The following is a 16,968-nucleotide window of genomic DNA, read 5'->3' on the forward strand; positions in this document are numbered from 1 at the left end:
CTGAGGATTCATGGGTATGCTGTGGCCCTTCCTAATGTGTGTGAAGTTTCAGTTCTGTTTCAGCTCTGCCTGGGTTATGATAAGGCAGTAAGTTACTGTTGGTATGCACTTAGTCCCCTTATTGTTAAAAGCCGTTATTTGCTACATTTCCTTAATTGTGGAAAATAATGCTGTAAATAATTAAACCCAGTTTAATTAATTTAGCCAGTTCCCCACACAGTGCCCTGTGCAATGCTGTAATCCACAGGGTGGGATTGGATTTAATAGAATCATAGAATCACAAGGTTGGAAAGGACCTACAAAATCATCTAATCCAACCACCCTCCCATTATCTTAGCTACAGCAAATCACTAAACCAGGTCTCGTAGCTGTTTCACTCTCACTAACATGATTGAAATGGACTTGCCCTTATGTACACCATAAGAAAGGAGTTCTGACTTCCATACAGCACTAAGTAGCCCAAGCCTCCTTTCTCCCGCATATTTAAAGGCTTTTTCCTTGGATGCTGTGGTACTTTCTTCAGTCCAGATGTTTTGGATGGGGCTGCAGGTTACAACTAATGGAGCACATTAATATTAGTTGGAAACCACTCCCTTTGTGAGGGGATACAGTTTACATCACCCAGGTGGCCAGTAGTCCTCACTTGTCCTCCACAATCCCCTCACTGCCCACAGACAGGCAGCTTCTGTAATTCACTGAGTGAGCAACACAAAGCAGCTCAGGCCACAGGATGTGCTCCACAATGTCCCAATGACACACATGCAAGCTTAATGTCCAGCAGCTCTAGTAGACACCTGCAAAAGGGTTATCAAAGGCCTAGGTAAGTTCTGCAGAAACAACATACCCCAAAGAACATGAGAATTATGGCACCAGCAACATGAAGCCAGGGTGAAAAGCACATCAGGTAAACATTTGACTTTGTTGCAGCTTGGACTAGGAGACCTAAAGGCAGGCAGGAGTACCAGCTACTGCAGTTCCAAATAAGTACTAAGCCATTGTTCCAATATCAAAACTGGCAGCAAGGCAGTCAAGTTTTCTTTTGGAGAGATAAGTAAGACTTGCATGTCTATTTGTTTGCATGGTATAGTGAGGTAAATGAAAGTCTATATCTTAGGCTACATTGCTGTTGTCTCCCCCATCCAGGCAGGTAAGCTTCTGCTCTGGTGAGACGTGAGGTGCTCCAGATCCTTCCTTAGCCTGTACCAGATCGTTATTTGATGGAGGAATGAGCGCAGGCTGAGCCTCACGTTGTGGAGTGGCTAGATGAAGGAGAAAAAAACATGAGAATCAGTCTTTAATTTAACCATACATTTCAGATTTAAAACATATTTAAGTACACAATCCAAACCTTGGGATTTCAGTAGCATTTAATATCTCAAATACTTCTACAAATCTGGGCTGAATTGACTGTTTCCATTCTCCACTCATCTGGAATCCTTAAGAATCACTGGGTAGCCACATCCCTGCAGCAGTTCCCCATACTTCATGCCCCACATCCTTTCTGACAACAGTAAACCACATCTTAGCAGTTGCAGATACCCTCCTGGAATGCAGGGTAGAAGCCAATAACACAGCCAAGGCCCAGACATATGCTTAGCTCTTAACTTGCCCCCAGTCCTGTGTGAAGTCTTCCTAAGGCTCTGTTCATGCAGTACTACTTCAGGATGAGGACCCTAGTTAATATGAAAGTTGTATTGCTATGGAAGCTTCATACGAGGGACTGCAACATTCTAGCCTAAGCTTTATGAGTTCTTCCCTATATGGAGATGCTGGGTATATTGAAAGATGAGGTCTCAGCAAATAACTGCCCAAGTGAAACCTAGACTGAAATGGCATGAAACTGGTTTTGACAGTGTCAGTGTGCCTCCTTATTTTTGGAAGGCCTTTGTAGACCAGCTGCATTCTCAGCTGTTGTTCCTCTGGAGTTGACTGTTTTATCCCCTAATTTTCTAAATGCTCAGTACCAGTTCTTTTTGGCATCTCTCCAGGGCATGGCAGAGTTCATGGACTCTGTACTGAGCTCACTGCCATTGATGCTGTAAGATCTTTTGCTTTGTTATTGAATATAGGTGAGTTAAACCCATGTGAAGCCAGAGACAGCTCATGTTCAGCCAAGCATCAACTATCACCCCTACGTCCCTTTCCTCTTCACAGTCATCCAGCCTCTCTGCCCCAAGTCTATAGTGCTGCATGGGTTATTGTGGCCAAAGTGCAGGACCCAGCACTTGGCCTTGTTGAACTTCATCCCATTCACCTCAGCCCAGCATTCTAGCATATCTAGATCCCTCTGAAGGGCCTCCCTACCCTTCATCAACACCATCTCTCAACTTGGTGTCATCTGCAAACTTACTGGTTGTACACTCAATCTCCTCATCTAGGTCATCAATAAAGATATTAAACAAGATGGGCCCCAGTACCAACCCCTGGCAGTCACCACTTGTAACAGGTTGCCAGCTGGACTTAACTCCATTAACCACTTTTCACTGGGCATGACCCTCCAGCCAGTTCCTTACCCAAAGAAAGGTATACTTGTCCAGGCCATGGGCAGCCAGTTTCCCAAGAAGAATAGTGTGAGAGACTGTGTCAAAGGCTTTGCTGAAGTATAGGTAGACTACATCAACTGCCTTTCCCTCATCTATCAGTCTGATCACCCAGTCATAGAAGGAGATGAGGTTGGTCAAGCACGACCTGTCTTTCATGAAGCCATGCTGGCTGGGCCTGATCCCCTGGATGCCACACATGTGCCATGTGATCTCACCCAAGATGATTTGCTCCATAACTTTCCCTGGTACTGAGATCAGGCTGACAGGCCTGGCCTGTCCTTATCAACCTCTGCAATAGCTTTCACAGAGCACGCATAGCATACTGACATGGAGACATGGTCGTCGTCTCTGTGAAGTCTTTCTTCTCTCTTGCGCGTGGTTTTGTCACTGGAGCTTGAACAGTTGCTGGTCGTATCCTAGCGCTGCACTGGGAGCTCTGGGCGAAGGTCTTTGCTGTTTCTCTGCAGGGCAGGTTCCCAGTGGACTGGGGAGTGTCCCAGCTGGTGCAAGCTGGTGGTTTTTGAGTTGACCCAAGATCTTCAGTAAGTGATAGCTAGGAAGAGAAGACAGAAAGTATCCTAACAGAGGGGCTGAAAACATTGGAGTCTGTTGAAAACTTTAAACTACAAATGATACTCATAATGATGATACAAGCATAACACTGCAGTGATGTGTGTTCTTATCTAAGTTTACCTTAAGGAGAAAAGGATCCGATTAGAAATTGATGCTAGTAAAGCCAAACCTACATTAATTAATTCTCCACATCGACTCGTTTCTTAATGCACAAATTCTGCCCCATGCTTATGGCTGTAACTAATCCCAGTCTTGCTTGCTGTTAGAAGTCTCACAGTGGAAAGGATGAAGTTTATTTTAACATGCTGCTCAATGAGCATTTCACTTAACACTATAAAAGTTAAGCAAAAAAAGAATCTTAGCAACACAGTTATTTTTTCATTGAAAAAGATCCCAAATATTCAAAAACACAGTTGTTCAGACCAACAGTTTTGGCTTTTTAGATCTGATACAAATTATTTAATACTGATAGCAAAACAACAGCAACAAAATCAAACGTTTACACTCAAACTCATTAGAAAGCAATATGCAGTAGTGTAAAATGAGAACTTAGTGTCCACAGCAAAATGGTTTTAAAATGGAAAAGTTCTGCAGTTCCTGCCCCCCTGTTTCCCCTTTCCACTGTTTGGATTGGCAGCAGCAGCAATACATGGCACTTCATTCCTAATGGTCTGACAATAAATAAACAGTCCAGCAACTTTTGGATATCAGCCCGAAGAAAGACAGGTATACAACTGTCTAAGGTGGCCCAGGTCTTGGCAGTTCTTAATATTTAATAGAGACAGTGTGATACAAACTGCTGCAGTTTTTCTGTCCTAGTGAGGGAAGCACAATACCAAAGAAGCAGTAGCAGCTGCAGCACAGATCTGACCGTATCTTGCTTTTCAGCTCTTGTGTCCTGTGTGGTTCTGTTTTAGAGTTAAAAGGGATAGATGGACAAGGAGTATCAAAGCCAGGCCATGCCTTCAAATTAGAGTGACACATGTAAGCTGAGCTTCAATTTCCAAAGCATTTTCACACTCAGGAGTAGTAACAAGTGGTACAGCAGGGTTTCTTGGATGAATTAATAACACTTGAAATGAGGTTTGCAGAATACGGCTGATATAAATATACACTGGACAGAACTGTGTCACAGCGCCAAGAGCCCTGGACCTTCATGTGCGATATACCCACATAGCATATACATGTGATCCATCCTCCAAACACCAATTCCCAGTGTATCTGTCATTGGATAATTTATTCCTGACTTCACATGCTGCAATCTTATTACCTCAGGCAGTGAGGCAAGAATGACTGATCCTGTCAAAAAGATGTTATTTTGTAAGCGCTAAAAATAAGTCAGTAATTCAAGAACAGCTGGGAGGGTGGAGCAGTCTCCCAAACAGAAACAAGCAGGCAGCCTGAAAGGCAAAACCAGCCTCTAATTGCTGACATTGCAGTCATTTGCAAAGCTGTCACAAGCATCAATATGATGGATTTTTACCTTCCTAATAAAGTATCTGTGCTTTTTGACATCTAGGGAGGATTTGGCATGACCTGTTTTGCTGAAAGCTGCAGAAAACTCCTTATTGGAAGTCCTTCAGGGAAGAGCCCCTCGCTGTGTAAAGGACACTGACGTGGCAGCAGTGACACCTGTGAGGGGACCTGTAGGGTCAGAGCTGGGGAATCACAGCAGGGCAGCACAGCTCCACATCAGAAAGAACAGGAGGGATGAAACAGTGGCCCCAAAACAAGGGGATCTGGTTTCCATGCCCAGCCTGCCAAAAGCTCAGCTGAGTCACTGAGCCTTTCTTCACTTTGCTTTGTACAATACTGGGCAGTAGCTGCTCAAGGTGGTGTAGACAAGCCACAAAGCCTTGATCCAGCAAAGTGCTGAAAGAGATGATTAACAATGAAACTATACTTGTCTTTCGTGTAAGGCATTTCCCTCCATAAAGATAGAGCAGGCATTCCCCTCCCACTGTAGAGATACAGTGGTTGCATGCATACTCATAAGAAGGAAAGCAGCCCTTATTTCAGAGACCTAATTAACTTAATTTATTGTAACGCGTTATTTAAAGTAATTTAGATAATTCACTTTAATTTATTGTAAATTAAGTGTGAGCCTGGTCACGTTTTATGCCACCATTTCCATGATTACTAATAAACTCCAAAACACCACAAGTTTACGAGGAGGAGACCTGATTCACACCATGCAAAGCTGGAGCCAGCAGATTCAGGTCATCACTTTAATTACATGTTTCTTCTGTTTTGGTGTATTGCTGTTCAGCCTCCTGAGCTCAGCACTCCATATAATGGCCCTTTTCACATCTTCATTGTTGGCTGTAATATACTTTATTCTCATCTGCTTTCTACACTTGAATCATTGATCTATTTAAGAGCTTCGCTTTAATTTGACTTGATGTTTGCTTGCTTGGGGCACTTATTCTTTCATCATATTCTGTTCTTCTTCCAAGGATTTACTAAAAGGTTTGAATATTAAGCTTCTTTATTTGGAATTGATTAACTAAGAGTCTTTTCACAGGTCTTAATTTCAACAAGATTTCCCTAATAATTAATGGAAATTAATTCTGGATGATTCCTAGTGAGCTATATATTCTTTTTCCTACGCATTAGCCTACTGTAACCTAACTTTTGTTGTCATGTAGCTCTGTAGTCACGAATGGTCAGCAAAACAGCAAGATTATACACTGCAATACCAAAAGAGGATGAGAAACACAGCTCTTTTGCTGAAATTTGTAATTCTTGAAACAAGTACAAGTTGATTTTCAATGTAAAGACCTAGGAAAGAGGGACACAGCATGGACCACCCCAGATTTTAACACAAAAAGAAGATAGTGCTACCAAGACTGCATAATATGAGCACACAGGGCTCTGTTCTGGGTTCATGTCATAGAGCTGTGACCACCAGAGCTGTGGTTAGGCTGTTCTAACTCACTATGAGGCACCAAGGGAGGATGGTGGACCTCGCAGGCCTTGATAGCATGAACGGCTTTAAGAATCTTCCCAGAGCTTTTTGTGGGCAGAGAATTTAATACCCCTATTTAGTGTTAGCTAAACACTTTCTGGTGACTACTTGCTATGGGAGAATTAATGCCTCTAAAGCTATGAAGAGCCAACAGAAAGTGACACGGGCATAAGCACAACTTGACCTTGTACTGCTGCAATTTATAGCAAAAACTGATGATGAATTAATGAAAGAGGGTTTGCATTTTACGCTGTGACTCCAATAGGTGTTTGCACCTTCTAGCTTTGGTCTGCAGGTTAAGTATCTTAGAACAAGTTCCTAAACTCTAGGGAAAGAAAAAAAAATTAGTCACCTCTTTCTACCCTAAACAAAAATTCTTTCACCTCTGTGCTGACAATAAAACAGCTTTAAATCTGAAACGAGAAGCCACAGAAGAATGAAACTGTAAGGTCTCTCTGATCTAAAAGCTACAGAGGAATCCTTCAAAGCATGGAAATTATAAGACACACGTTGAATAACTTAAATAATATTCCTCTTCTTTAAGCTCACTGAATCTATTTCCTGGCAAACAGGCTGTATTTGGGTCAGGAGAATGCCTCTCAATCTCCAGAGACAATGCCTCTTTTTTATGTAAACCTTCTTTGGCTCAACTCAAACGCTGTTCCCTGGCTTTCATTGCTTGGGAAACATGCTTCCAGGTTTGCAAAAAGCCCTGATATGCTTGCAAGCACATCTTTCTACTGGCAGTTTCTTGCTGCCCTATCTACAAAAGCTAAACCCATGATGCTTTCTTGAAGCCTGACTTCCCAAGACTCCTTTCATGTGAGGATGGCCTATTTTACCAGCGATAAGCACAATGAATCCTCAGTATTAAGACCTTAGGGCTGCTTGCCCAGGCTCAATGCAATGAACAAAGCAATAAAAGAACTTCAAACTGCAATAATCAAAAGTTGTGGGAATGGAAGAGCAGCTTTGGGGAAAGATGCAAATGTCATGAGAGAGCTGATCCAGTGGAAACTGGCTGTCAGGATACCATGCAGTGCACAAAGTGAAGGAGGAGCAGATAACAGGATCGCTGTCTACACACAGACTGTTGCTGTCCCCTTTTCCCACTGCAGGCAGATGGGCTATGTCTGGGCTGCAGTGAGAAACTGCCCCTGGAGCAGGCAGATGTGGCATGATTTGTGTCCTCCTTATGGTCTCATTGCTACTGGCCGGATAGGCAGCCTGCTTGTAGTCAGGAGCAAAATTTCACCATTGCCTAAGTTAAGTAAATGCTCTGAGCTAAAATATTCCTGGGTGCAATTGCCACTGGACTAACATAATTATAAAACAGTGATACTCACCAGTGATTTTGATTTCTGGAGTTTCTTAGATGCACAACCTGCTTTCTTTTTTTTCTCAGCTGCCTGCCAGCTAAGGTCTGGGGTCTTCCCTCCTCCTTTCTTTCTCCTGCAGAGTAGAATGGAAGATTATTAACAAGAGCTAAGAAGTTGGATCCCTGGGGTGGAGAAGAAGAAAATTCTTTATGATAAGCAACCCGAAATGACATGGTTTGAGCTCATACATTTTATCTTGCACCTGGGGCAGACCAAGGGTGCACAATCAGTTCTGCGGCTCAGAAGAGCTTGCTATTTTTTAAATGGTGATAACTTCATAGCATTCAAATGCATGTGCTTGCCTTGATGCTTATGGAGATATAAACACATCACTGGGTAAACACATAACTGGTGCTACACCAGCTTAAGGGAATTTACAGAAAGGGAAGTTTAGCTAAATAACGTTTGCATTTTTGGTTTAGTCCATGTAACTTGCAACATAAATAGGGTCAGCAGACCCTATTCCCCTTAAACAAGTTATTCATCTTTACTATAGCCAAGTAGACTTCCTTTCAAATACACATGATTTTATTTGCAGTTATAATTAAAGTTAATATGATAGCAAGCAGAACAGGAACATTGCAGAGAGTGAAAATGAAGTGAATATGCCCAGTTGTCACATTGCTCCGATATCAGGATTAAAATTAGTACTACAAGAAGGTTTTTTTCAGGACTGGGACAGGTTCATAAACACATTTGGTCTGCAAATGTTCATTCCCCTTCCACATTCACATTATGGCACACTCATTGTTACACCTGGGAGTGCTCTAAGAGTATAAGGAATGGCTCTGACTCCATTCCTTATAGTCCAGTGGCAGCACTGGAATAAGCCCATCCACTAAGAAAACAAACACACTGATCCACTTAGACAAGGAAAAAATACCAATATCCTGTCAAAACTGGGTTTATGGTCTCAAGGTTTTAAGTTCTACTGCTATATTCTAAAGTCCATGTTCCTGGTGTCAGAGCATCCCTCTGCAGCAGGGCATCGCCATCTCACCCCACATTTGGGACAAAGAGCAGTGGGGATGGAAAGGAAGATGCTGCAAAGGAAGATGGCATCAGAGCCATCTGGCTCCAGTGCTGAACCCTGTGCTTCTCACCCTGCTTTTCTCTCCTGAGGAGTGTTTTAAATTCTCACAAGCCTAACAGGCAGGGAGTATGGAGCTGTCTATTCAGAAACATGAAAAGCAGGAGATGGGCATTGGGATGCAGAGGACCAGTGAAATATCATGTCCTTCTCACACAGCCCAGCCCCTTTTTGTCAGAAACTGGGCCTAGGCTGTTGACAGAACAATTACTGAAAGTAATTATTTTCTCACTGGGTAAACACTTCAGCACAATATGCAACTGTTTTTAGAGCCCGCCTATGTCCATAAATTATCTAACTGAAGTAGTGCTATAGGGCAGGGTTGGCTGGGGGGGAAGGAGCTTTCATTTTGGCTGAACTGTTGTCATGAGAAGTAGCTGGGCTCATTCTAGAGGCACAAGCACACAGCCTTGGCAGGGGTCCAGTGCTCTGCTAGAATCAGGGTTCATTAGTCGTGATAAAGTGGGAGGCAGATCTTTGATTTATTGGCACCAAGCAGCACCATCACCAGATGCCTTCCAGCAGAACTGCATGAGCACAGCCTGAAAGGAACGCCCCTCCTGCTCAGAATCCCAGGGAAAATTTGCTAATGTGGTCCCGGGTTTTAGATAAAAATGCTTCATTTCACCTTTGTGGTATTGCTTTGTGCTCCCAAAGAGACAACTCCATCCTCACTGGTCTCTGCGTGCAATTTTAAAAGCTACCTGGATAATTCAGGCAGAAAACAAAACAGACCCAACAGAAATCGCCCTTGTGATATATTGCTCACAGACGTGCAGCAGCACTGAAAGCCACCACTATAATTCTAGCAAGTGATTTTGATAAGGCCTCCAGGCAATTTGTAACTCTACCCCTGTCTGTATCTCTCCTCTATCTCCTCGCCACTCCCTCAACCACGCATCTGCTCATCGCTGCTGTTGATTTCACTGCTCAGGGACTGAGCTTTTCCCACACTTTCCCATCTGAACCAAGAAACATGTACTGATCATACTCCAGGATCCCTGTCCCGGCTCCTCTAAAGCTGCAGGGATGTTTGTCACTGAGGTTCTTGGGTTCCCTTTTTGATGCTTTCCTGAGCAAGCAGTAAAAAAAATCAATGCATCAGAAAAAAAAAAAGAATACAAAACCAAAACAAAACAAACCTGTCAAGACTCAATTATCATCCAGATTGCAAATTAACCTCATTCTACCATCTTTCAAGCACAATCTGGCAGCGGCACAGTGTTACAGTTTCTCCTCCCACTGACATGAGGCACCAGCACTGACCAGGAGAGACTCCCACCAAAGTGTTCTACAGAAATGTGTTTATTTACTTATTCTAAAGTAAATACCCAATTATGGTCTCATAGACCAAAGTCCATGTTTTGTTTTACATCTCTTAGGACTCTGAAAGAGTAGATTTAGACTAGATACTGGGAAGAAATTCTTTACTGTGAAGGTGGTGAGACACTCACTGAGCAGGTTTCCCTACAAGGCTGTGGATGCCCCCACCATGGAAGCACTCAAGGCCAGGCTGGATGGGGCTGTGAGCAGCCTGGGCTAGAGGGAGGTGTCCCTGCCTACAGCAGGGGGTTGGAACTTCATGAGCTTAAAGGTGCCTTCCAATCCAAACCATTCTGTGATTCTATGACTCCCTTTGACTCCACTCAACTATATAAGTGGGAATTGGCTGCTTCTTGTTGCACTTCCATGTTCAGTTTTTGGCTAAGCAAGGAATTCTCTGCTATGAGTAGTCAGCAGTGTGGTGTGGTGCTAAAACAGAGGAAGAGAGTTCATAGCTAAGGGTTCCTCTGCAAAGACCAACAAAGAAACAGGATGGTTCTGCCATTTAAATGACTATCTTGGATGCAGAGTTGACACCCTGTTATGGTGCCCAGAAGAGTTCTCTCTTCTTTTTGGACCAGAAGCCAAGCATATAGAAGATTTTTACTCAGTTCCAGGAATTAGGAAAATCTTTAGGCTTTTTGTTACCTCTTAAATTCTGCAAGATTTAACCCAACATTAGGCAGATTGACTTTGATTCAAAGAAGTAGCCAGTGACTAGTCTCACACACCTCTTTAATGATGGCGTCAGGTGTTCCTTTGATGTAATTTTCTACAAGTTCTGCTTTTCTCAACACAGCAGAACACAGATGGAAAGAATGCTGTATTTGTTCTCCGTCACCTCTTTGGCTGTCTGCTGTGTTTCTGCTAGTCCTGCTGCACCTTTTCACCCATGCTTATAATCTGCCTCAAGAAAATACTTGCTTCTCCCTGTATGCATTCAGACTGCAGCAAAACTCATTACCTCTCTCAGACTACCACTGCAAAACCCTGTATTTTAGGAAATCACTCCTATTGTTTTCGGAATCTCATTTTACATAGATTTCATTACTTCTGACATATAGTCTACACAAAGAGTGGATGTTACGCCCCTGAGCTCCAAGCATTCATCTAATCTGAAAAATAACTATACCTAACACAGCCTAGAGGGTCAGAGATCTTTATCTCATTTCTCTGTTCTACATTACAACCGTGTACAGTGGTCAGGCAGGGTCTGTCTGAGCCTGTAGGCTGCAGTATGATAGATCAGCTTGCACAGCACTCACATTACCTTCCCTTGCCCAAGAGACTAGATGCTCACTGAGTGCAGCCTTCATCAGCAGTATAGAATAAAGGTTGGCACCACAGAAAGGCACTGAACACTTTACCATTTTGTGTCTACTTGGATCTCTCACCAAGCTGCCTACTTGCTGTCATTATCGCCACTGTAGGAGGAAAACACAGGCATGGAATGGGGTGTCCCACCAGTTCTGCTGCAGATAAGGAGCAAGTGAGGTGCAGGAGAGCAGGTCCCCATGCAGCAGAAAGGGTGGAGGATGCAATACAGAGCCTTAGTGGGAGGATCTCTGGGAAGGGGCTGCAGAGGGGACACTGTCTGCAGAAACATCATTACATGAGCAGGTAGCTGGGTCAGCGCCTGAAACAACACACCTGTATTGCTAAATAAGAGTCATTACAGGCAAGACTACACACTAGCAATTACTTTCAGCTTAAGTGATATTAAAGGAAGATCCTTGAAAAACAAGTAAATCTCTTAGAATTCATTTTTCTCCTTGCTATAATCCTCTGTAATTACGGATAAAAGCCAGATTTGCTAGATCGCTAGGCATTAAAATATCCTCCATTGCACAAATGGATAGAGGCTCGAATCTTACTTAGGAGAAGAAAACAGTCAGTGTTCTTCCTGTATGATTAGCAACTCAAATCATTTGCATCTGGTTGTCAGCTGCATCTACAGCTCAGTGCCGGAACAAGTAACTTCTAAACTCTTTGAACAGGACCTGTCCCATTTTTGACACTGATTCATGACCAGCACATGTGAACCCTAAACCTCACATAAGTCTTTGGAACAGGCTATGTAGGAACGCTTCACAACTGACAAATAATATTGAAACAATTATTTGCAACAAGAGGCATTTTGTCAAAATATTTAGTTAAAAGCATCAGAGAACTCTACCTAAAATGCTAGAGTTTGGAAACACACTACAGAAAGAGGGTGAGGTGGAAGCTGGAATGCTCTTTGAAGTAGTGCACTATCCCAGGACTAGGGGACGCGGATTAAAAAATGATTCATAAAAGGCTTTTGCTCAGACACTGGGAACTTTGTGGAACACCCCGGAGGAGCGGTGGGTCCAGCAAAGTTAATCACACTGAGAAAGAACCTATGCAAGTGCGCTTCTGCTTAGCCAAATAATCACTAGGTTAGGGTAATTCATGGCTTGATTGTTCCTATGCACAGTGCTTGTCTCAGCAATATCAGTTATTTAATTAATGTACAACCTGGCTACATTCATTGTGGATTAGGTGGTTCCCAAGGTTTTTGTTGGCAAAGGGAAGAGGAATATCCTCCTTTGTGCATTTTTGGTTGGGTGAGAATGTGCAGTCCTTTTCACAGGGACTCAAATATGAAGGAGGCAATGGACAAGTCAGTCAACGACATCTACAGCAGGCTCAGACTAATGATAATGTTACCACAGTTTCACAAGTTACTGCATATCAGCTGAATGGAGGTAACTGCTGAGAGCATGTCCATGAAAAAAAGGAGAGGTGGCAGAACCTTAAATGGGAAATGGACAAACTCCTTCACACAACTACTGCAGCCTCCTCGCTATTGCTCCTACCAGTGTTTGCTGAAATCTGACCACAAACCTGAGACTCTGAAAATACCCTATGCCAGATATGTCAAAGGAAAGAAGTCAACGTGCAAGACTTTGCTCTGGGTTGCAGAAATGCTTTCTTTTGTCAGCTGATGACCAGGTAATTCTAGGTGCCTATGAACTGATGAATCTAAGCACTCCATCCCAGGTAGTGTAGACACAAATCTTACTCTTACTTACATATCATATCAAACATATACACACATACATACTCTAATACCTGCACTCTCATTTGAACATCTAAATCTACTTTCAGACAGAATATCCTTGAACTGATAGAACTATATTTCACCATCATTCATACTTTTTTCTTTTGTACAGAAATAGCACATTCCTCTCAACTTTGTAGCTCAGAAAACTACAAGCCTATTAAAAAATTCTTGAACAAATTCTTGATCTAATTCTTCCTCTTCCAACTGTGTAACTTCCCCAGGAGCTACAGCCTATTTTATAGGCAGACACTAACAAGATCTACCAATGCACAGTGCTTAAAGGATGCAAAGCAGTGAAGCTGCAACCAGAAGAGGATCAAGACCAATATCAGCAAAGGCAAAAGGGTAGCACAGTGTGCTAGCTTGGGTTTGCAGCCAAGCTGGAGAACTACAAGGCTTCCAGGAAGCATGAAGCACAGGCAGAGGGAACTTGCAAAGGACACAGACATACTCAGTTAACACAGAAAAAGCAAAAAGGCAGAGACAAAGCCTCTTACACCTGCCTAGCCTGTTCAATGGGATCGTAGTTGTTGAGGCAGTTGAATCGCATGGTGTCTTTAGGGTGCCTGTCTGATGAACGCCATGGTGGGATTTCTTTTTTCTTCTTTCTAGTCTTCTCTGGTGCTGAAAGCTTTGCCTCTGGAGTGTTGCTTCTCATCTTTTGCGCTTTGGTAACTACACACTCATCCTTCGAATCAGTCTAATGAGAGACATTAAAAGAAGAAAATTAATTTCTTAAAAGATTAATTTTATCCTTCAGTGAAAATTTGACTCATTTTACCTAACCTCAGATTTGTAAGAACTAGGTATTAACTCAATGGACAGAAACAGGCACTCTGGCAATGCAAGTCCCATTGCGCAGTGCACTTAGATGAGCTGAGTTGCATTGGCTTCATGCACTGGCCTCAGAGACAGCCTATGAGGGAGTTTGGCTAGATTTAGAGGCCTGAGTTTTGAATTCAAGGCAGAAGATTCTCTCCTTCACAGTCCCACAAACGAGGGATCTGGATCAGTGAATCTCAAGACAAACCGGTTGCTTTGGAGCAATGCTCCACTTCCCAAAACGACCCTGCCACTTTTGAAGAAGACAGAATGAGATAACACCAAGGCCTATAAAAGGCAGAATGTGTGAGTTTCTTTTAGCTTTCTACCAGCTAGACTGACTCTGAAACTTCAGCAGGGTCAATGCTGGGCTCCCCACTCCTGCTTATCAGATAGAGGCAGGCTATCATATTCCCTGTGACCTGGAGAAGAGAGGGGAACAGCCTGGAGTGCTGAAGAGAGAAATTTAGAGGATTATTCCAGAATCTGAAGAGAGGATGGGAGGAGAGGGAGACCTTGGTGGCTGCTTCCCTCCTAACCTCTGAGATTTTCATTCCCCTTCACCCCTACCAGGGATGGATGAGGGAAAGCAGACCACACAGCAACACATGAGTTTAAAATTACATATATTCCTTCTTATTAGTGGGAGAACATAGTTAGTTTACAAGTTAGGGACTCTACTAGCCCAGACTATTATAACTGGCATAGAACATTTCCAGAGGTGTTAGGTATATACCTTTGGTCTTGTAACATGGAGCTCATTCACCATTTCAATGTAATGTCTCTTCCAGATTCCTTGCTCAAAGGGGGTTGGAACGAAGTTGATGTACCAGCCAAAACGCAGGCACTTCTTCATCCAGAGCTGATCCAGTTCAGACAGGTTCTTCCAGTGCCAGCTCACCTGTGGATGACCAGTAAACCACATATAAGAGTAGATCAACATCTTGGGGTTTCAGATATCTCAGGTTACAGCTGGAGGTTTATCTCCCGTGGATGCAGTTCCCCTACGTCCTTAAACTAACACAGTATTTCAGTGCTGTTTGCACTCCACATAAACCCAAATTTCCTCATGATTTGCTCATTGTTTGTTGGCTGATCTCCAGTGCAGGGTGAAATGCTCTAAAAATCACTAGCCAAAAGGAAAGACTTCAGCTTATTGAGGGCAATTTCCTACATTTCTACCCAGTAAGTGCATAGGAGTTGGAATAAACCCTTTATTGCATTTTGATGTCAAAAACAGGGAAATAACCCCTCCTGGTCTGATAGACATATTCTGTTTTCTCCCTACTCATGTTCTGCTTTTATTGTCCATTGCACAGTCACCTTGCATACAATACTTCTTCCAGCCTAAGGGCAAGCATAATTAGTTTGCACAGTTGTGCTTATAACAGCAACTATTCAAAGATATGACAGAAGTAGCACTGTGAGGACCTTCCTTTCTCATATCCTAATCTATTTTCTCTCTGTCTGTGCATGAATATCTGTGGATCATCTACATAAAAAATGAACTGTTGGAGAGAGATACTAGAGAAAGCTTTAAACAACCTGAGATTTTGATGTATTAGCAGTAATATATGGAGTACTATGTTTGTAAGTGCAGTAATCGTGTCACCCATATTTGAGTTTATTCATTCAGAAGTAGCTTGGGGATCACTTCAAGCCATAAAAACATATCAGCAGACTGAATCCTTAGACAGCGTGCTCAAAAACACATCGATAACTTCTCTGCTTCTGCACATCCAGCACTTCATTTTTTTTTTTTCTTATTTTTCTATTCTATTTTTCTTAAAGCAATGTATGCGCTTCTTTGCAACTACCATGGGCTGATACGTCTTAAAGCAATTAATGATTCTGCACGTTGTACAAGGTACTTCAAAGAACATGGTTTTCAGAAAGCACCAGGCCTCCTTCTTGAGAACAGTCAGCCTTGTAAACTGCCACTTGTTAAATGGCTTAGAGCAGAGCTCCCAGAGTTACTCTTTGCTTTCATAAACATTGACTTGATTTGATTTAATTTAGGATCTGGGGAAGTGTTGTGTTCTATCTCATACAAGTGTCGCTAACCATATAGCACCAGGGTGCCAGGTCAGAAGGCATTCTTGCCTTCCTACAACTTTATTGTAACCTACTGCTATTTCCTTTTTTGCCTTTCTTGACCTGACTTTGAATCTAGTTGTTGTTTTCACCTGTGCACATCGACAGAGGCTCCGTGGGTCCAGGAAGGAGAAGATGTATAAGGTCAGCACTCTAGGAAGCTTCATGGTAAAATCTAGAGCTTCGATGGGAATTCGATCCTGTAGCTGCTTGGCACAGAACTTCTGCAGTGACAGGGAGCAAAGATCCAACTGGTCCACCAGGATCTTCTGCCTCTGACCATCTGTCCACTTGATAAACTGAAGAAAAGAGTTCCAGGTTTTGAGAAACCAGAGATTCAGCTTGCTAAAATAAATCACACACGCAAGGCAAGGGAAAGTGCCCAAGCAGCAGCTTTTGGTGACTCACTCAATATCAAAGCACGTAGGAACTGGGAACAAATGGAGAGGCTACATTAAAAGAAACTCTGAAGCCACATAATATATGATTTATAATCCTCAAAGGATCCAGGATGACCTTGTCCAGGACACAGTCATCCTCACAAGACTCTCAGAACCTAGGATCAGTTTGGAAACGTGGCTTCAGTCATGAAAAGGAAACTCAGGTGTGTGTTTACAGGATTAAGTCCTAAATTGACTGCTGCTTCCTCACCTACCCTGACCCATATATGGCCCCCAAAACTGCAGTGTTTGAGTGCCTCACAGTTTGTGAAGTATTTATTCCCAAGATCTGCACAAGAGAGAAATCCCCATTGCCTTGCAAAGTAGCAAAGAGAAACTACATCAGTTCCCTGCATCTCCCAAGGAAAATGTGACACAGATCTGGCAGCACAGTCATAGATTTTTCATGGCAATTCAGTGCTTATGACAGATATCTAAAGAGGAGGAGGAAAACAGTTGGACCTCACTGTGGGAAGAAATGAGCACTTAACCACATAAGCACTTATCGCAACAACAGCACTGCACTGAGCAGAGTGGGGGAGAGCTGTGTAAACAGGGTGGGAGCAATGCGGCCGTACCTGGTGTTTAGCCTGTGTTGATAGCAGGGAATGGAAAGGGCCCTGTCAGCAGAAATCTCCTGGGAGGAGA

At 42.9% G+C, this 16,968-nt stretch overlaps 1 protein-coding gene across 8 annotated transcripts in view; it reads right to left on the reverse strand.

Annotated features, from left to right (window-relative positions):
* Positions 1-227: 227 nt before the first annotated feature.
* Positions 228-16,968, reverse strand: part of FBXO16 (F-box protein 16) — a 33,899-nt gene continuing 17,158 nt past the window's right edge. For 7 of the 8 annotated variants that reach the window (XM_015859885.2, XM_015859887.2, XM_032443766.1 and 4 more), the window contains exons 4-9: positions 15,973-16,179; positions 14,523-14,687; positions 13,462-13,664; positions 7,431-7,536; positions 2,871-3,096; positions 228-1,259 (exon numbers count right to left, since the gene is read on the reverse strand). In XM_015859885.2, the coding sequence (XP_015715371.1) occupies positions 1,111-1,259; positions 2,871-3,096; positions 7,431-7,536; positions 13,462-13,664; positions 14,523-14,687; positions 15,973-16,179 (1,056 nt within the window). In that variant the 3' untranslated portion in view covers positions 228-1,110. The remainder of the gene's footprint in view (positions 1,260-2,870; positions 3,097-7,430; positions 7,537-13,461; positions 13,665-14,522; positions 14,688-15,972; positions 16,180-16,968) is intronic. The other variant, XM_032443765.1, reaches the window with a different exon arrangement.

Source organism: Coturnix japonica, chromosome 3, assembly GCF_001577835.2.
Source record: "Coturnix japonica isolate 7356 chromosome 3, Coturnix japonica 2.1, whole genome shotgun sequence".
Classification (NCBI taxonomy): Eukaryota; Metazoa; Chordata; class Aves; order Galliformes; family Phasianidae; genus Coturnix; species Coturnix japonica.